This window comes from Coregonus lavaretus, assembly GCF_964263955.1.
Source record: "Coregonus lavaretus genome assembly, chromosome: 5".
Taxonomy (NCBI): Eukaryota; Metazoa; Chordata; class Actinopteri; order Salmoniformes; family Salmonidae; genus Coregonus; species Coregonus lavaretus.
In genome coordinates, this window is record NC_139992.1 from 46,607,621 (window position 1) to 46,628,817 (window position 21,197).

The 21,197-nt window shown below is 44.6% G+C and overlaps 2 protein-coding genes across 2 annotated transcripts in view; both read left to right on the forward strand.

The window, feature by feature from the left end:
* Nucleotides 1–4,558, forward strand: part of LOC311129746 (bridge-like lipid transfer protein family member 3B) — a 45,326-nt gene extending 40,768 nt beyond the window's left edge. Inside the window, 3 exon segments of the mRNA XM_084162169.1 lie at nt 46–154; nt 656–804; nt 1,705–4,558. Of these exon segments, the coding sequence (XP_084018295.1) occupies nt 46–154; nt 656–804; nt 1,705–1,833 (387 nt within the window). The 3' untranslated portion in view covers nt 1,834–4,558.
* Nucleotides 4,559–7,784: 3,226 nt separating this feature from the next.
* The window catches only part of LOC311129285 (ankyrin repeat and sterile alpha motif domain-containing protein 1B-like), a gene marked incomplete at both ends in the record, with an annotated part of 149,202 nt that continues 135,789 nt past the window's right edge, over nt 7,785–21,197 (forward strand). The window contains one exon of the mRNA XM_084161571.1: nt 7,785–7,915. Within this exon, the coding sequence (XP_084017697.1) occupies nt 7,785–7,915 (131 nt within the window). The remainder of the gene's footprint in view (nt 7,916–21,197) is intronic.

Consider the following 21,197-nt stretch of genomic DNA (forward strand, 5'->3'; position numbering starts at 1 on the left):
CAGACACACACACACACACACATTAACCTCTGTCCCCCTCTGCAGGATGATGGTCCCCGTGACAACCCGTCTGACCCTGATCCCACCCCCATCACCCTGCACATCTCCAACCTGCTCATCCACAGGACCGACGATGGAGCCTTCTCTATAGGGGGTGAGACACACACACACACTGCCTCAAACATTCACTCATGCACAAACACACACTGCCTCAAACATTCACACACACACTACCTCATGCATACACACACACTACCTCATGCATACATACACTCTACCTCATGCATACATACACTCTACCTCATGCATACATACACACACACACTACCTCATGCATACAGACACACACACACACGACCTCATGCACACAGACACACACACACACGACCTCATGCACACATACACACACAGACTGCCTCACACACACACACTGCCGTATGCATCTACACATTGACACACACACATTCATGCCTCACGTATAAACACACACACACACACACACTGCCTCACACATTCACTTATACACAAAGACAGTAACACACACACCCTCCTGCACCCTCCTCCCTAAGACTCTCATTTCATCATCATACAATGACATGCCTTAGAAGTTTATTTCTACCTTTCTCTCTTTCACCCACTCTCTCTGTTGTCACAGTGGAAAATGTGTCTGAGAAAGAAGTCCAATTGATTGACAGCGGTCTGTCTCCAGTCCCTGAGAGTGTGGGTGTGGTCAACAGCACTCCCAAGGCCACACAGACCCACAGCCCTGCTAGTTCTAGCACAACCCCCTCCAACAAAGAACTGGTGTGTAGTCCACACACACACACATCACCCACTCATCCAGGGCCTAAAATTAACATCCGCCACCTGCCAAATGAGGGTCAATTTTGGCATTGGCGGGTAAAATGTATATTTCACCAGCCATGTTGGCGGGTGGTCAGGGTTCCACAGTGCGAGCATTTCACTCGCATTTGTGAATATAAATAGTCAAGTATGATCATATGTATAGTAAAATAAATGCTGCAATAGCTGTTTTCAAAGTATTTCCGCCGGTTTGTTTCATAGCTGGTAAATTAATCGCACAGTCAAAGAACTACATATCCTATATAGCCTATTCCACCTCGCGCTGCAACACTGCCTGGCTGGGGGCTGTGCGCACGTGAAGAGCTGAGTGAAATATTCATTTTTAGAAGCGCTGCGAACAGGCATCAAAGTTGGTCAAATTTGATGCCTACTTGTGTTTCTTGGCTATATACATTGTTTTGTTCACAAGCTAGGTTGTTTTTCTATGTTTGAGATGTAACTGCTAGGGCAGAGAAGACAACCCTTCTACTAGTCAGATACAGCTACAAACATGACTCTAGTCGCGCTACCATGGTAACCTCCCGCCCTTAAGTGAACATGTTTGTCTCATCTGTGATATTTTGGTTAAAAGACTCAGGTCACAAAAAATTAAATTAAACAATATACCACATTAGTTCTTACTAGTAATACATTTGTTTTAGAAACATTACAAACCATGCTCATCTGTTTTTTTGTGTTTTGTTAGTGTAATTTTAGTGGGGAAAACAATATTTTGGCAGGTAAAAAAATCTGAGTGTCTGGTAGATTTTAAAACAAATCTACCTGCCACAGTGGCTGGTGGACCAAAAAGTAGATTTTTCCATAAGAATTTCACTTACACACTCTTCTGTTTCCCCCTAGCTGTTGATAGAGGAGAACGAGTGTTTGAAACTGGAGCTGTCCAAAGCCAAGATGGCTCTAGCTGAGGCCCAAATGGAGAAGGACTCCCTGTTGCACCGCATGAAGAGTCTCAAAGTGAACAGCAGCTAGGGTAGGCCAACAGAGGCCCAGTGATCACCAGCCTGCAGTGCTGCATATCACCACAGGGGAGAAGGGGTGCTGGATACTGGGGCTACTTGATATAGCATCATACAAGTATTATTCAAGCGTCAGCCGGGTCATTCAAGCCTGTTCTGATGAAGGGCTGGTCGCCTAAGAACTAGACCTCACACACACACACACACACACAAATGGCCCATGAAGTCTACTCCTTAACACACACACACACACACACACAGTCCCTGAAAACCCGAGAGGGGGGCTACTTTTTCACTTCAGCCCGCCTACCACCCCCATCCTACCGCCAGTAGAGGAACTGGAAAGTGGACAGTTAGACTTTCACCCCCCCTTCGATACAGTGCTGCCGTGTCATCCCTGGGCTGGGACTAAGGACTGCAGTACACATGCTTGTTTTACATGATTGTCGTGCTTGTTTTTAGTTTGTCTCTCTTTATGCAGTAAATTAAAGTGTTCAGTCTCTCTCCAGTAATCCGACTCTGCAAGCCAGAGCTGCCTCCTAAATATTGGAGCGTATGGAGGGAGGGGGAGAGGGAGGGGCCAAATCTAAATTAAACAGCCCTCAAGTGGAATGGAGAGCCTAGGGAGATTGGGTGGGGTGGGAGTCCTGAATGTTAGGCTTGGGGGAAAAGTTGCCCTCCCCGAATCGTTACCTTAAATAGGATAAACAATGCAAAAAGGGGGAACTTTATCATGCATCAAATTTTGGAGGAGCGTATTCTACATGTATTATGACCTTATTGCATCTTTATGGGAGGGGCTTGCCTGGTTGGGTGGGGTGAGACTGAATGTCATATCTTTTGGAGGAATGTCTTAAAAATAGACTTATTTTGCACTGCGCTGAAACATAGAACATGTAATTTGGTGCTTATGATTTTTTTTTATCTAGCACTTAACCAGTTGTACTTGGAGTGTGTGTGTATGGTAATGTACTTATGATGGGCAAAGCGTACACACAAATGTTTTCTACAGAATTCTGAATGGTTGCGCAATGTGTGTGTGTGTTCAACATGTATTTGTCATGTTACTAAAACAAGCATTTCATTGAATTGAAAATGAAAATATACAATTTAAATATTTTCACATTTACTTTTCTTACTTTCCATTCCATCTAGTTGACGTCTTCAATGCCCATAATGTCCCATTGCACTGGCCTTTTCCCCTATTTTTCTACATGTAAATAGCTAGTTGCGTGTCTAGCACTTTTGAACTATATTCACTGTAAATATGACCCCTGTACGAAAGCATCCTCCAATCCGGTTGAGAACACTATTCTGTAATTTCTCGATCATCCAATGAGTGGAAAGAACACTAATGTGGACAGCAAGTTACCGTCTCTATTCTCCAATGAGGATAAAGCCTGGGGTGTATTCATTATTTGGATTCCATTACAAAATGTTTTGCAACTAAAAAAGTTTATATTGGACAAATTCAGGTAGGTCCAGTTTGCACTGTTGGTTCAGTTTGCACTGTTTAGTTCCTAGAGTAAACGGTTTCCATTGCAAAAAGTTTTTTTTGCAATGGTCTGCAACTAATGAATACAGCTCTGCGCTCTCACCTCTGCCGAGTCCCCAACAATCGTATGATCCGGTTTTCAGGGGAAATGGAAAGGGAGCCTGTGACGCGACTTCCGCTTTTGGATGTTAACAAGGTGACGCTCCATCTTAACTCCTCCTCCACATGTACTGGATTGGTTGAACAGTGCAGAAGAGAACCTCCAGACAGGTTTTTGGGGGGTTTTTTTTAGTCAAGATTTGTATGTAGAGGATCTAGTTTCAGGCGTTTCTTTTACGCCTGCTACGTTAGCTTACTCTCTCCTCCAAATGCAGGAGGGAAAACACTGGCGCATGTGCTTTTCTGTGCGTGCATTCTATATTTGCATAAACTCCTTGGGGGAGTGTTCTAGAATAGAGTAGAATAGAAATGAGCTATATTTCCCCTTTGGAACATGCTTTTGGCTCAACACACAGAATACAGTCAGCGGGCAGTACTGTCTGAAGCATCACGTCTTACACAGGGACGTTTCCAGTAGTATCATGAGATTTGCTGACATTACAATGGCTTGCCTCACACTTTAAAGGTGCAGTCTGCAGGTTCTCTGTCCCGTATGGCAAGGAGATCAAGTAAAAAAACAATTGCCCTGAAACAAAACTGAAAAAGGACAAAGTAGTTATATTCACACCAATGATGGCAACTGTTTTTCTTTCTTTGGTTTTCACTGGCAGGCTCACTCGAAATGACCCCAACCTAGTCCTTCAAAAAGGGCACAGTTCGGGAATACATTATTTTTCTACTTTAACTATCCAAATTGTAGACCTAGCCCAGCCTAGGCCTAGTTCAGTCCAGTCCAGCTGAATGTCTTTCCAAGCTGCGCTGTCCCCTCTCCCCAGATCTCTCTACCTTGATACGATGCAGGTTCTCTTACCTGCTCAACACTGACAACAAGACTTGAAATGGCAGTTAGGATTTGAACACTTGATTGTAATTTAAAGGCTACCCCCCTCTGTTTCTCATCCACTTCCTGGTCCGAACAGACCCGCCCCCTCTTTACAATAGCTCCTCCCTTGACCTGCTCGGCCGCTCTCCTCTCCTGGGAGCTCTGCCTCCTGAGAACAAAAAGAAAAGGACTTAAGATGTCATATTTGTCTGTCAAAGCTGCTGAGCTACTGATGAAAATAAAAAGGTATCCAATCAAAGATGTATTTCTCAATTGTCATGCTGTTGTACTTGCCTTTCTTGTACTAACACTTGCACTTATCTGTTCTTACTAGCAATGATTATGCTGATAGCTTCGCTATTGAGGAAACTTTTACTTACAATGACTGTGATGTGGTTGTTTTACCTAGCTACCTCAAAGGGCAATTCCACCACTTTTCAACCTCATGTTCATTGTCTTCAGCACAATGCCAGTGTCTACATATCTGAAAATTGAGTTGTTTTTTGGTAGAAAAAAATATATACAGTTAAAAAGTTCTGCCCAATGACATCAAAAGTTAAATAATTTTAAAAACAGTGATTTTCAAACATGTAGAAACAGGTATGTTGCTGGAGATAATGAATATGAGGTTGAAAAGTGGCGGAATTCCCCATTTAAAGTTGAATTCACTAACTAAGTCACTCTGGATAAGCGCGTCAGATAAATGATCAAAATGTAAATGTTATGACCTTGGGTGTGACCCATGCTTCATCTGCCTATCTACTGAATTGTGGGGGGTTTAAAGCTGGTGAATCTGGCCAAGGGAACTTCCACCATATTTCTTCCACCAGTCCACTAATGGGACAGAGCAAACAGTTCCATGGTAGGAGTCGATCGTGGAAGCATACGAAAGGAAAGCTGCTGAAGTACCAGACATTGACAAGGGATTGAAGACCAACTGTCCAAGTGTCTACCAGTGGAGGGCAATACTGTGGAGGAGGGCACTGAGGATTCTGCACTGAGGAGTAAAGGGAGCACAGAGAAAGAAGGTCTGCCACATAGATGGGCAGGAGGCAAGGCTCATTCTCAATACGTATTCGTGACTCCTCACATCCTAGGCCAGGAGTAATCAAATCCTACCCTGGAGGTCCGGAGTGCTGCTGGTTTTCTGTTCTACCTGATAATTAATCGCACCACCTGGTGTCCCAGGTCTAACTCAGTCCCCGATTTAGAGGAGAAAAAAAGCAGTGGAACTGGCTTAGAGGTCCAGATTTAAATTTGAGGGTATCGCCTGGCCTCACTCTCAACCGTATTGGAGGGGACGGTCCAAGATCCCTCCACTCAGGCCTTCTTCTCCAGTGCTTTTTCAAGGAATTGAGGAAAGATTAACTGAAAAAGAGCCAGAGAAGGCATCTCAATGGCTCTGACTTAAAAGGGAGGAGTAGTGGACAAGCCACCTGGCTCAGATCGGGCCAGATCAACACGATGGGCGCACCCTTCAGAAGGTGTAGTGAGCAGCACCGAAACACCTTCTCAAACGGGGACCTCCCCTGATGAGCCAGGAGCAGCAGAAACCGTTGTTTGCAGGTCAAAATGATGACCCTTTGATGTCGGCCATATTTAATCTGCTAGACTGCTTATAGTTGTGTTAATTGTGGTCAGGTCTTTCAGATCCGAGTAGTCAAGGAGAGGACATGGATGGATTGAGAGAGAGCCCTTACTGTCCACTGTTGTGTATGCTGCCAGCGTCCTTGATGAAGACAGAAAAGCAGTCCAAGTGTGACATCTACTGGTATGTGTACTGACTGTAGGTTCCCCTGTAGTCACCCAGAGCCAGGTTCAGTAGTCAAATGTTGCAGATAGAAATGCCATGAAAATAGCCAAGGTGATTCCTTATTGTAGGTGTCAGAGAGGAACTTTTTGTTTTTTATAGCATATTTTGATCTGAATGTTCCAAAACGTTGCGTCTTGCTGAATGCGCCCCTTGTTGTGGTTTTGTCATATAATCCAGTTAAAAATCAGAATGGAGAAGAGTAGAAAATGAAAAAATAGATGTATCATTTAGTAGGTTTGATTTGTTTTGAAGCACACATTTCTCCTCTCATCCATCTACCAATGAAATGACCGAATGACAGCTAAACAATGGAGTGAAACAAGGATTGTCGTGTGTGTGGCTCTGCTCTGGAATAGATTTGGCTCATGAGATCAGCTTCACTGCTTTCTCCTGACAGTCAGATTGTAGTATCTCTAGCCAACACCCGATGGGGCTGCAGCTGCTTCTCTCTCTCTCTCTCTGGCAAGGACATTCCTCTCCTCCCTCTCTTTTAGTAAGCAATATGAAGTCCTACTCTCTCTTTTTTTTCTCCATCACCCTCCGTCTCTCAATAGGGGGTTCTTCTCTTCCCAGCAAGACAGGAAGCAATGCACTGAGCTCACATCATAGGTGCAGACAGGGGCCAGGGCACAATCACACAGCCGTGTGTGTGTTCCTTATCTTACAGCATTGTTACGAAAATAGTGACATCATTCCTAATTAACCGACAGTAAACCTGTCAATAATTGTGTATTCTCTGCAGGTCACCGCTGGCAAATCTTCTGGCAAGGGAGGAAGAGATTGACAAAGGGGGTGTGTCTCAATCCAAGGCTGTCAATGGACAGAGCAGACCATTAAAAAACATGGGTCTCTTGCTTTGTTTTGCCACACAAACAGGTGGCATAGGCTGCTATTATTTTCAGTATATAGCCCATATTTTTTGTTTTACAGCATCCACTGATAGTTGATGTATTTTAGACGGTTATCTTGATAATCCAATAATAATGAAATGTGCACCCGTTATTCGCTCAATAGTTGAATATACAAATCGATATTGCTCCAAAAGCTGACTGCTATCCGAATATAGGAGCCTTTTCATATAATTTTTGACTTTCTTTAGTTGGGAAATAAATAACAAAGCCTTTTCGCCTCCTGTTGGTGCTGTAACCCCGCCATCCACGCCCATACTGTACAACGCTGTATTCGGCAGGAGATCATTACACACTGTGGCGAGTGCGGTTCGAAGAAAGTGGAGAACTGAGAGAAAGAGAGAGGGAGAGATTGGGATGCTACAATAACAGACAGACATACGATAGGACACGACACATTGTGTTTGTTGGGCTACACAGAGAGAGAAGAGAGGACGAAATAGTCGAAGAGAGCGAGTGGCGGTCTGGGTTTGGCAACCGGCTTGTTCGTCGTTCCCTCGAGCCAGCTGCAGCAGGCAGCACCGTGCAAAACGCGCTATTTACGGTTCCTCATTCGTGCGTTCGGTTCGACAATGGACTCGTTCTGCAACTGAGCCTTGCTCAGCCAACCTTGCAGCACACCGCGGACGATAACCTACCTATTTGAGGGAACGCTTACTGCAACATGCAGTAAAAAGAACCCCCTGAAATGTTTTTTCACACGAGACAGTAAAGGGGGATCCCCTTTTTGGATTATAAATCCGGGATTAGAAGAATTTCGGTCGGGATGGGGAAGGAACAAGAACTACTAGAAGCGGCCCGGATCGGGAATGTGGTCCTGGTGGAGAAATTACTGAGTGGGAAAAAGGGAATCCTGGGGACAGCCTCGGGCTCCATACCTCTGCCCAACCTACTGAGGTAGGCGAAGTCATCAACATACATTTTCATGTCATATGAAGATTGCCAAATTGATACTCCTATTGCTATACTTCTATTTATGGTCTACGTTGAAAAAGATGGGCTGTTGCGCCAAAATTGTAGCATAGCACTTTTACGCAAACCGCAAAACTACATGTCATGAGACAAATTACTTTATGTGAATTTATAATTCAGGAAAGCCCGAGGCAGCCTCTGCTCAAGCCTGGTTGTAGTCTTTGTGTCCGAGATGGGGTTTTGCGTTAGATATGAACTTGGCGCACAAACTGTGCATAAGATTGGCTGCATCTGAATCTTGACAGATGTGAAATTGTTGTACACTGACCCTGGCTATAGATTATAATGATGCATGGTTTTGTCCCAAGGTGGAGTTAGTTGCCAGCACAGACCTGTAGCCTAATACAGCATATCAATTGCCAGTGCAAATGTTGATGTTACATTGTAGATATATTTGTCAATTTCAACCTGGTCTCAGAGCAAATCGTATGGATTGGGACGTTTTTTGCATCCACCATTTAGTATGATATGTTGTGTCCTCCAATCCGTATGATATGTTACAAATCGAATAACATTCATTTATTTCTTAAGTAACCAGACCATACTTACATACAGTATCATACGACTTGGAGGTACCCCAAAATATGTCTACTACAGTGAGGGGAAAAAATTATTTGATCCCCTGCTGATTTTGTACATTTGCCCACTGACAAAGAAATGATCAGTGTATAATTTTAATGGTAGGTTTATTTGAACAGTGAGACACAGAATAACAACAAAAGAATCCTGAAAAACTCATGTCAAAAATGTTATAAATTGATTTGCATTTTAATGAGGGAAATAAGTATTTGATCCCCACTCAATCAGAAAGATTTCTGGCTCCCAGGTGTCTTTTTATACAGGTAACGAGCTGAGATTAGGAGCACACTCTGAAAGGGAGTGCTCCTAATCTCAGCTTGTTACCTGTATAAAAGACACCTGTCCACAGAAGCAATCAATCAATCAGATTCCAAACTCTCCACCATTGCCAAGACCAAAGAGCTCTCCAAGGATGTCAGGGACAAGATTGTAGACCTACACAAGGCTGGAATGGGCTACAAGACCATCGCCAAGCAGCTTGGTGAGAAGGTGACAACAGTTGGTGCGATTATTCGCAAATGGAAGAAACACAAAATAACTGTCAATCTCCCTCTGCCTGGGGCTCCATGCAAGAGCTCACCTCGTGGAGTTGCAATGATCATGAGAACGGTGAGGAATCAGCCCAGAACTACACGGGAGGATCTTGTCAATGATCTCAAGGCAGCTGGGACCATAGTCACCAATAAAACTATTGCTAACACACTACGCCGTGAAGGACTGAAATCCTGCAGCGCCCGCAAGATCCCCCTGCTCAAGAAAGCACATATACAGGCCCGTCTGAAGTTTGCCAATGAACATCTGAATGATTCAGAGGAGAACAGGGTGAAAGTGTTGTGGTCAGATTAGACCAAAATCGAGCTCTTTGGCATCAACTCAACTCGCCAGGTTTGGAGGAGAAGGAATGCTGCCTATGACCCCAAGAACACCATCCCCACCATCAAACATGGAGGTGGAAACATTATGCTTTGGGGGTGTTTTTCTGCTAAGGGGACAGGACAACTTCACCGCATCAAAGGGACGATGGACGGGGCCATGTACCGTCAAATCTTGGGTGAGAACCTCCTTCCCTCAGCCAGGGCATTGAAAATGGGTAATGGATGGGTATTCCAGCATGACAATGACCCAAAAAACACGGCCAAGGCAACAAAGGAGTGGCTCAAGAAGAAGCACATGAAGGTCCTGGAGTGGCCTAGCCAGTCTCCAGACCTTAATCCCATAGAACATCTGTGGCGGGAGCTGAAGGTTCGAGTTGCCAAACGTCAGCCTCGAAACCTTAATAACTTGGAGAAGATCTGCAAAGAGGAGTGGGACAAAATCCCTCCTGTGATGTGTGCAAACCTGGTGGCCAACTACAAGAAACGTCTGACCTCTGTGATTGCCAACAAGGGTTTTGCCACCAAGTACTAAATCATGTTTTGCAGAGGGGTCAAATACTTATTTCCCTCATTAAAATGCAAATCAATTTATAACATTTTTGACATGCGTTTTTCTGGATTTTGTTGTTGTTATTCTTTCTCTCACTGTTCAGATAAACCTACCATTAAAATTATAGACTGATCATGTCTTTGTCAGTGGGCAAACGTTCAAAATCAGCAGGGGATCAAATACTTTTTTCCCTCACTGTATGTTACATTTAGTCGGAGCAAGCAGCCTGAATATTTGGCATTGATCAGTAGCTTAAAGCTTAAACACCCCCCCCCCCCATAATGACCATAACTTAGTCAGAGTGTTTGTGATAGGTTGTTTATTGGCCGGCGGTATGTTATGCTGTAACCTCATAAAAGGATAGTCTTTCAGGCCAAAATGGAACCTTTAGCCTTGTATAAAGACAACTTTAGACTGTGAGAATAGTCCCTTTCCACCAGGCCTCTCCTTCGATCTCTGTCAGTAAAGAAGAGAGGACTGAGATAGGTGATCAGTTAGAGCAAAGGACAGGGCGTACAGGAGGGAGCATCACCTCAGGCCGTGCAGCAGTGCTTTGCTTTTACAGCCGTGTTGAGGTGCACTGACGGGCGAGAGTGAGGAACAAGACAGCTGAAGATGGGAAGGGTGTACGCCTATGAAGGAAGAGAGAATTGGAAGTAAGAGGGAGGGGGAGCATGGAGACTGTGCATGCGTGCGTGTACCTCAACTGCACGTAAAGAGATGGAGCTAAAGAGTAGGCTTGTACATCACAGGTACCTTTTGGTTATCACTATGGCAACAGCCTCCAGGAACAATAAAAACCACAATATTTGCATCTAACAGTTAAATGAGAAAATGAGGAAAAGTAATAAAACAACAATATGTACGTATCAACTGCCATGTGGTACAGTATCTGTACCAGATCCACAACATTGCTGGCGTCACATGCAATGCTTGAATAGGCCTGTGCTATGTATTCCAAGCGCAAGCTTGCTTTGACAGAAAGTTGTGTCCCTGAAGACCTGTTGTGTGTGTCTTATTTGTACTGTATTACATTGAAAGTTGGGCCTTTTTATTGGGTCAAGGCAAGGCAATGATCCATGCAGTCAAGTCTGTGAAACAGTGAGTGGTCTATAGACTGTCCATCTGGACAAGGTTTTGTAAACCACCTCAGGCTTATTCCCTGCATCATAAAATACTGTGTGTGTGTGTGTGTGTGTGTGTGTGTGGCTATTGAATGGGTTGATTGCTACACTAGGCTCTAGTGACACACACCACATGTATGGACTGTGAGTCAAACAGAAGGTCGAAGGTTCTATTAGGGTAGGCTAATGAAAATTATGCATATTTCCCCATTTTAAGGCCCTCGAGGCTTAAGCCATTCAGAACATTACATAGCTGTGACACACTTTTCAAGAACCTCTCAGCACCACATAGTGGGACACACACACACACACACACACACAGGAAAATCAATAGTAGATGATCTCATGGCCATGGTCATATTTCAGATATACTAGCTGTACATGGTCGTTGTTGATTATGTTATGCTAACTTCTGCATGTATCAGCGCCTGGTTTTATGTAGAGGCACAGTAATGATGATGATGATGATGATGATGAAGCTGGATTTATGACCGTAGCCCTATTATGTAATCATACAGTTATTACAGTGATGACTAACGTTACCACATGATGAGAATAATGCTAGTCCATTGCAATATGTGGGAAATGATGACGATGATGATGGTGTGACGATAGGAGGAAAATATTTAAAAGCCAACACATGCCAGATACGTTGAACACTAGCTACACAGGAGAGTCAAGTCCTGGTTATTGTAGGTGCTTTCTGTCGTCACTCCTTATTCTAGTGGCTACTGTCACTGAAGCGGTTCTACAATTGCACAGACACACACAGACACACATAGAGAAACTCCCTTTGATCACCATGTGGCTGAGAGTACAGTATGTCATCCTCCTCCACAAACAAACAGTGCTGAAGCAATGTGAGAAGAGGCGGTGATTCTCAGAGGACACACACACACACAGACACACAGCAGTGATCCACACAAGCAGCAGAACATATACAAAATAAACACAGGGGAGGCTTGTCTCTGTCACTTTGTGCCAATTTAAATAGAGATATGGATGGAGAGAGAGATACTGTGTGTGTGTGTGTACTTTCTGATGTGTTCTGTTGCTTGTGTTGGAATCTTAAGCAGATCGCTAACCCAGAATGGAGTGTATTTGTGTGTGTGTGTGTGTGTGTGTGTGTGTGTGTGTATAATATCTATACATCAACACTACAATTTCACACAGAGAGATAGTTTCCCAGTATGTATCAATCTATGAAGACCAGAGAGAAAATAACACATTTTCTGTAATAGTTTCTAACCACAACATTCAGAATTGGTCTTATTATAACACTTAGAATCTGTAATAAACTTCACTTTTTTCACCACAGCAGCACTCATGATGTAGTGGACCACTAAACTGAACCGCTGGCCTTGGCAGGCCAACACAGATGTTTGTTTTTATTCAACCGCCTAGTCTGGGACCACCACCTCTGATGTGTGTGTGTGTGTGTGTGTGTGTGTGTGTACTGTGTGTGTGACTGTGTGTGACTAAACCAACCAAATGGGAAGACCACCTCAGATATGTACATAGGAGGGGTGTAACGGACCATCCATAAAGAGAGTGGATGGGGAGATGTGAATAAGTAGTCTGGAGGAGGGGTAGACATGGGTCAGAGGTTAACTGTGGAGAATGTAAGCGGGAACACAAACTATCTCTGTCTCTGTGTCTCTCACACACACTCCTCACTCAACAGAACTCTTGAGATTGATGAAGTTCCATTTAGTTTTGTCAACATTAGAGAGATGTTGAATGTATAACAGTAATGTATCTACCCTGTATAACAGTAGGAACAGTACACACTGTTAGGACACTCCAGAGCTCACTTCATCACGTGTGTGTGTGTGGGGCTAAGAAAACGCTTTGTAAAACATTTTATATTCATTACAGATAACAAGCATTCCACAGTCCACTCATTTAAATATAAGTTCTTATGTTAGATGATTGTGAGCGTGTTTGCGTGTGTGATCAGTGGTTCAAGGACTAAAGAAAGGAAGCTAGCATTATCACCGTAGCATATCTCTCAATCCATCTCTGTTTGGATCTGGCTTTTTCTCTACTTCTGTCTGTCTGTCTGTCTCTCTGTCTGTCTGTCTCTGTCTTCTTTCTTTCTCTCTGTCTTGGTCTTGCTGTCAGTCTATTCTCTCCTCCCTCTCTCTCTTCCTCTTGAGACAGCGACCCAGTCTCTTTCAGTCTCTTCCCCCTGTTCTACCTTTTTCTTTCCTCCATCTCTTCTTTCCCTCTTTTTATACACGTACACACACGCAAGCACGCACACACACTAATACACACATCTCATCACCACCCCATTCCTTATCTATGGAGGCAGTGTCTTTTTACCCAGCATTTCTAGTGGTGACGTTGACTGACTCATCTCTGTTGACAGCAGCGTTTTGGGAATTCTCGGAATCCATGACAGTGGTCGGAAAAACCTTCAGATTGGATTCATTAGTGCCGCTGGAAATCCCTCTTCAATCAGTATTGTGTCAGGAGCCACAAGGTAGACTTGGGGCTGCATCTCAATACGTAGAAAAAAATAGCATCCTTCCCTCGCCACCTTTCCTGCAAATCCATAGAAACTATGTCATAGCACATATCGTAGGTTATTAGACTACATATACATATAAACTCATTTGGAAAACTGAATTAGCAAGGACAAGTACTACCTGTTAGGAGACCAGCACAGGACACAAGTAAAGAGGCCAAGGGAAGAAGGACATTTCCAGAGTATTGGGACCCAGCCCATGGAAGGGGAGATGATGAATGGGAGGCCAGACTGTCATTGTACTTAATGAGGTTCTGACCTGTACATAGCAGAGGAAGTGTCAGAGACACACATACACATTCCTTCCTGTCTCCTTTGACTTGTATACTAGTACTTGTTCTGGGATAAATCACACCATGCCAAGACAGTGGATAAATCACACCGTGCCAAGACAGTGGCAATTTTTTTTATACACTGCTCAAAAAAATAAAGGGAACACTTAAACAACACAATGTAACTCCAAGTCAATCACACTTCTGTGAAATCAAACTGTCCACTTAGGAAGCAACACTGATTGACAATAAATTTCACATGCTGTTGTGCAAATGGAATAGACAACAGGTGGAAATTATAGGCAATTAGCAAGACACCCCCAATAAAGGACTGGTTTTGCAGGTGGTGACCACAGACCACTTCTCAGTTCCTATGCTTCCTGGCTGATGTTTTGGTCACTTTTGAATGCTGGCGGTGCTTTCACTCTAGTGGTAGCATGAGACGGAGTCTACAACCCACACAAGTGGCTCAGGTAGTGCAGCTCATCCAGGATGGCACATCAATGCGAGCTGTGGCAAGAAGGTTTGCTGTGTCTGTCAGCGTAGTGTCCAGAGCATGGAGGCGCTACCAGGAGACAGGCCAGTACATCAGGAGACGTGGAGGAGGCCGTAGGAGGGCAACAACCCAGCAGCAGGACTGCTACCTCCGCCTTTGTGCAAGGAGGAGCAGGAGGAGCACTGCCAGAGCCCTGCAAAATGACCTCCTGCAGGCCACAAATGTGCATGTGTCTGCTCAAACGGTCAGAAACAGACTCTATGAGGGCCCGACGTCCACAGGTGGGGGTTGTGCTTACAGCCCAACACCGTGCAGGACGTTTGGCATTTGCCAGAGAACACCAGGATTGGCAAATTCGCCACTGGCGCCCTGTGCTCTTCACAGATGAAAGCAGGTTCACACTGAGCACATGTGACAGACGTGACAGAGTCTGGAGACGCCGTGGAGAACGTTCTGCTGCCTGCAACATCCTCCAGCATGACCGGTTTGGCGGTGTGTCAGTCATGGTGTGGGGTGGCATTTCTTTGGGGGGCCGCACAGCCCTCCATGTGCTCGCCAGAGGTAGCCTGATTGCCATTAGGTACCGAGATGAGATCCTCAGACCCCTTGTGAGACCATATGCTGGTGCGGTTGGCCCTGGGTTCCTCCTAATGCAAGACAATGCTATACCTCATGTGGCTGGAGTGTGTCAGCAGTTCCTGCAAGAGGAAGGCATTGATGCTATGGACTGGCCCGCCCGTTCCCCAGACCTGAATCCAATTGAGCACATCTGGGACATCATGTCTCGCTCCATCCACCAACGCCACGTTGCACCACAGACTGTCCAGGAGTTGGCGGATGCTTTAGTCCAGGTCTGGGAGGAGATCCCTCAGGAGACCATCTGCCACCTCATCAGGAGCATGCCCAGGCGTTGTAGGGAGGTCATACAGGCACGTGGAGGCCACACACACTACTGAGCCTCATTTTGACTTGTTTTAAGGACATTACATCAAAGTTGGATCAGCCTGTAGTGTGGTTTTCCACTTTAATTTTGAGGGTGACTCCAAATCCAGACCTCCATGGGTTGATAAATTTGATTTCCATTGATAATTTTTGTGTGATTTTGTTGTCAGCACATTCAACTATGTAAAGAAAAAATAATTTAATAAGATTATTTCATTCATTGAGATCTAGGATGTGTTATTATAGTGTTCACTTTATTTTTTGAGCAGTGTATATTGGATAAAAGTAAAGACTTTGAAGTAATTCTGCTTTGAAAGTTGATGAACTTGTAACCCCACTTTTTAGAAAATGGCCTGTGAATGTTTTGGTACACCTACTGGAGAGCTCTTCTTTGTCTACACCCATTCAGCATCGTTCACCCATCCTTAGCCCCACCCATCTCTTTAAGGATTCACATGTGAGGCCATGTGCTAAACAGAGTGAATACGGTAGTGTAGTAAACAACCAAAGATTTCAAGACTAAAAGTGGTGAAAGTATTAGCAAAAAGTAGTAGTAAAAATACACTTTATCTAGTCCTTGGCCTATATCCTAATCTGACTTTGGTGCAGGTCATGTTGTTCTTCACATTACCGTCTCTGGTAAACACACACTATATCAAATAAAATCAAAGTTTATTTGTCACATGCACAGGATACAGAAGGTGTAAACCGTACAGTGTTTGGGCTTCTTGCGGTCAATTTGCAGTCTACCAATTATTTATAATTATGTTCTGACCCCCGGCCATCCGCTCAAGAAAAACTCGGCCCATGGCTGAATCTAGTTGATGGTCCCTGCTGTATGTTATTATAGCTGCAGTATGCCTGAATGTTTTGGGTGTGTAAATTGGCATGTGAAACGTATGTGTGTGTGTGAACAGTCGGGACAGCTTTAGTGGTGACAATGCAGACAGAGGCAGATTCGCACTCCAATGACATTTGCAGTCTCAAGACAGGCCTCCCATGCACACAATGGATTTGGAGAAAGGGTCAGCAGTTCTTAGGGTGTGTGTGACTCAGCTGATCTCAACCCTGTCCTGAAGTACTATTACACCTATGACTGAGTTCAACTGACATTCAGCTTAATTCTATCAAACAACATTGCAATGTGTGTGTGATGGAGAGGTGGTAGATTAATTCATTTGTGTGTCTGTCACGAGGTGATGGATAGGGCTTAACCAGCCGGGGCTATGATACACTCTTAATTCCCTCGGTAATTGATTTCCCATTCGCCCATTTCTCGTCGGAGCCGGAGCGCGGGCAGAGAAACCAGGAAGTGAATTACTCTGAGTGACGGCCCCTAATGGGCCATATTTCCCATCAGGCCGAGCTGATGCCAACAGATTGTCCTCCAATTCCCAAACGCAAACTCCAACACACTCACTTTGAAATTCAGAAAGAATGAGAAACACACACACACACACACTGATGTGCAAAAATAATCATTCACTACCTATCACCATAACTCTGCATTGGAGTTTAAACTAGTATGTTGGGATAGAGCTCGTATGTCTCAATATGACCAGAACTTTCCTTTCCTTAGACGACCCAAGGTGGAATACATGACAAATGAGTTATTTTTTAAAAGGATATAAAATATTCACCACTCCCTGACTGCAATGAAAAATAGAGAATATATCATTCTCTGTGAGTCAAGTGCTCCTTTTTTTCATATCACCAAAAGCAATTGAATTCGGGAGGAAAAGCAATTGGGGATGAGTTATTGTGTGGATTATTTTATTATTACTTTATGAGTTTGTGCAAAATGTTTTATGTCTGATTGATGTAACAGCGAATAGCCTGTCTCTAAAGAAACAAATAGTTTTACGGAAATCCTCCAAAATCACTGATCGGCTTTTGTAACCTTAAGGCCTGTTTCCTGCTTGGATATTCCATGTGACATTTATGCTCGTTGACACTCCAGAAAGAAGGAAAGAGAGACCCAGGTGAAACACACTTTAAATATATCTGACTTGACTTGACTGACTTAGAGAGGGAGGTGGAAAAAAAGAGAGATGAAGAAAGAGTGGAAACGCAAGGTAGGTGTGAGGGAGGGAGGGAGGGAGGGAGATTAGGAGGTAGCGGATCTAAGCAGGCCGAGGGAGAGATGCAAGAGAGAGAAATGCAAGAGAGAGAGAGAAGGAGGGATGATGGAAGTGTAGTGAAGGTGTACTGTGTCTCTGCCCACGGTGGTGGCAGGGGGAAGATCTCATACCTGGGAACCCTGAAGGAAGGAGAGAATACAACAACACTACCGTCTACTCAACCTCTTCCCCTTTCTCTCTGAGGATCTCTCTCTCTCTCTCTCTCTCTCTGAGGATCGTTCTCTCCTTTTCTCTCTCTTTCTCTCAGCTTCGCTCCTCTCTTTCCCTCTTTCATTTCGGTTTCCTCTCTCTCACCCTGTCTCTTTTCTCATAAATTTTCCCTCATTTCTCTTTCTCTAAACATTGTATATTCTTCTTGTAGCTGCAACTGGATCCTGGACTTCTTGACGGGCCGACCCCCAGGTGGTAAGGGTAGGTAACATTAAGTTTGCCGACGACACAACAGTGGTAGGCCTGATCACCGACAACGATGAGACAGCCTATAGGGAGGAGGTCAGATACCTGGCCGTGTGGTGCCAGGACAACAACCTCTCCCTCAACGTGATCAAGACAAAGGAGATGATTGTGGACTACAGGAAAAGGAGGACCAAGTACGCCCCCATTCTCATCGACGGGGCTGTAGTGGAGCAGGTTGAGAGCTTCAAGTTCCTTGGTGTCCATATCACCAACAAACTATCATGGTCCAAACACACCAAGACAGTTGTGAAGAGGGCCCGACAAAGCCTATTCCCCCTCAGGAGACTGAAAAGATTTGGCATGGGTCCTCAGATCCTCAAAAAGTTATACAGCTGCACCATCGAGAGCATCCGGCTGGTTGCATCACTGCCTGGTATGGCAACTGCTCAGCCTCTGACCGCAAGGCACTACAGAGGGTAGTGCGTACGGCCCAGTACATCACTGGGGCCATCCAGGCCCTCTATACCAGGTGGTGTCAGAGGAAGGCCTTAAAAATAGTCAAAGACTCCAGTCAACCTAGTCATAGACTGTTCTCTCTGCTACCGCAAGGCAAGTGGTACCGGAGCACCAAGTTTAGGTCCATAAGACTCCTGAACAGCTAATTAAATGGCTACATGGACTATTTGCATTGTCGTCGTCCCCCCCCCTCTTACACTGCTGCTACTCTCTGTTTATTTTTATCTATGCATAGTCACTTTACCTCTACCTACATGTACATATTACCTCAATTACTTAGACTAATGTGCCCCCGCACATTGATTCTGTACCGGTACCCCCTGTATATAGCCTTGCTTCTGTTATTTTACAGCTGCTCTTTAATTATTTGTTATTTTTATATTTTTTATATTTTTTACTTAACACTTATTTTTCATAAAACTGCATTGTTGGTTAAGGTCTTGTAAGTAAGCATGTGACAAATAAAATGTGATTAGATTTTTATCTCACTCTCTCCCCTATCCCTGTCCCCACTCTTATTTTCTCTCTCTCCCTTTCTCTCTCTCTCTCTCTCTCTCTCTCTCTCTCTCTCTCTCTCTGTGTTCTCTCTGTCCAGGAGACATTAAGGCATACAGTATGCTGAGTCTCTAACCCAGAATAGAGCACAGCTGGAAGTATCTCTGTCAGTCTGTCCGCCTGTCCATCTGTCCGCCCGCCCGCCCGTCCAGTCCCATCCTTCTTCTTGTCTTCTCTGGTCTGTCACAACAGTATTCCTCCCTTGTGTATAGTGTAGTACTACTTACAGTGGAGCTAATGCTTTGCTCAGGTTGAGTGAGAGAGAAAAAGAGGGAGAGAGGGATAGGGGAAACAGTAGAGGCAGGGGCCTGGCTGGAGGAAGAAGGGAGGAGAGGAGGAAAACCAATTATGAGCCTGTGAGGGTATGGATTTTCTACTCTGGGCCTTGGGCCAGACCTCCTCTCTCTCTCTCCCCTCCTTCCGCCTCCCTTCTCTCTCTCTCTCTCTCTCTCTCTCTCTCTCTCTCTCTCTCTCTCTCTCTCTCTCTCCATCCCTTACCTGTTTTCTCTAACCCTTTTTTCTCTCTGCACCCAATCCCTGTCCTCTCTCTCTCTCTCTCTCTCTCTCTCTCTCTCTCTCTCTCTCTCTCTCTCTCTCTCTCTCTCTCTCTCTCTCTCTCTCTCTCTCTCTCTCTCTCTCTCTCTCTCTCTCTCTCTCTCTCTCTCTCTCTTCCTCATCCTTTTGATCTGCCTTTCTCTCTCTCAGAAATTTTAATTCAACCTAGCTTTTTATTAAGTGTACACCGCTCTCTTCCTCTCTCTCCCTCTCTCTCTCCTCTCTCTTCCCTCTCTCCTCTCTGTTGTAAGTGTGATTAACTACAGAAGATGAGATATTGAAATGTGTGTTAGAACAGACTGGAACCGTTTCATCAATACCTGCCCAGACTGTGTGTGAGAGAGAGAGCGAGAGAGAGAGAGAGAGCGCTGGCAAACCGATGAGTGATAGTAACTATTATAGTTTTTCATACATAATATGAAGTGACACAACGTCACTATGGGAATCAAACTGACAACATTATCATTGACAATATGACTATATTTCAAAGTATGTGTTCCAGAAATTGTTTAGCTCTCCGTGTGTGTGTGTGTGTGACCCTGGAATGGGGCCAGAGAATGCAATTAATGACGTTGGTCAGGATTCGCTCTGTTAGACTCACTGACCCACATTAGAGCTTGGAGCCAGGGTCACGCTATCACACACACACCCTCTCTCTCTCCAGTATGTATAATCCTTCATACTCCACTGAAGCCACCATAATGATCAACTTTTTTCTATTCAAATGAAGAGGGGGAGAGGTGAGAGAGAGAAAAGGTAGAGCCAAGGGGAGAAAAGAGAGAGACAGTGACACAGATTGGTTCTGATTGGGATATGAGCGGTCAGTACTAATATCTGTAATGGTTTATGACAGGTCCCTCTGGAGCTGGTGTGCATGCATGTCTGTGTGTGCGTGCGTGTGTGTGATTTACAACCACTCTGATGAGGCACAGTGAGGTGTCCTTCTCATTGCCTGTTTCAATAGTGTGCCTCAATGTTAATTACATCTCCCTCTACATTCTGTGTTTGTCGGCCCTCTCCTCCCCTCCCTCTCTCTCTCCTTCTCTCTCCTCTCTTCCCCCTTTCTCTCTCTTCTCCTCTCCATCCTCTCTTCTTTGCTGTCCTCTACTTCACCCCCTCTCCTTATACCTCTCTTCTCCTCTCCTCCTACCTCTTCTCCTCTCCTTGCCCAGTCACATTCTCTCCTTATACCTCTCTTCTCCTCTCCTCCTTGCCCAGTCACATTCTCTCCTTTTCCTCTTAACCCTCCTCCTCCCTTCCTTTCCCCTGATTCTCTTTCCATCTCTCCTCCTCCCTCCATTTACCTCTATAGTTGCTGAGTCACTTATGCTTATTTTTCTCTCTCTCTCTTTCTCTCTCTTTCTCTCTCTCACGCATAGTTTTAAAGGCCCATAAAGTCAGTAAAAGGTTCTTAGAGAAAGTAACTTGACCCGACTGCTCCCTGATACTCTATCCTGGCTTCATGCTGGACTACTACTACCACACACACACACACACACACAGATATTCGGGAGCATTAACACTCCATTAAAGGCAGTCATTAAAGCTAATGTGGTGTATTTATTTAGGATCGTGAATGTCAGTGATATTTCATAGTGTATTGAGCATTCTGTCAACCTGATAGGAAGGGTTGCTGTCTGTCTGTCTGTGTCCATTCAGAGGTTATTCAGGTC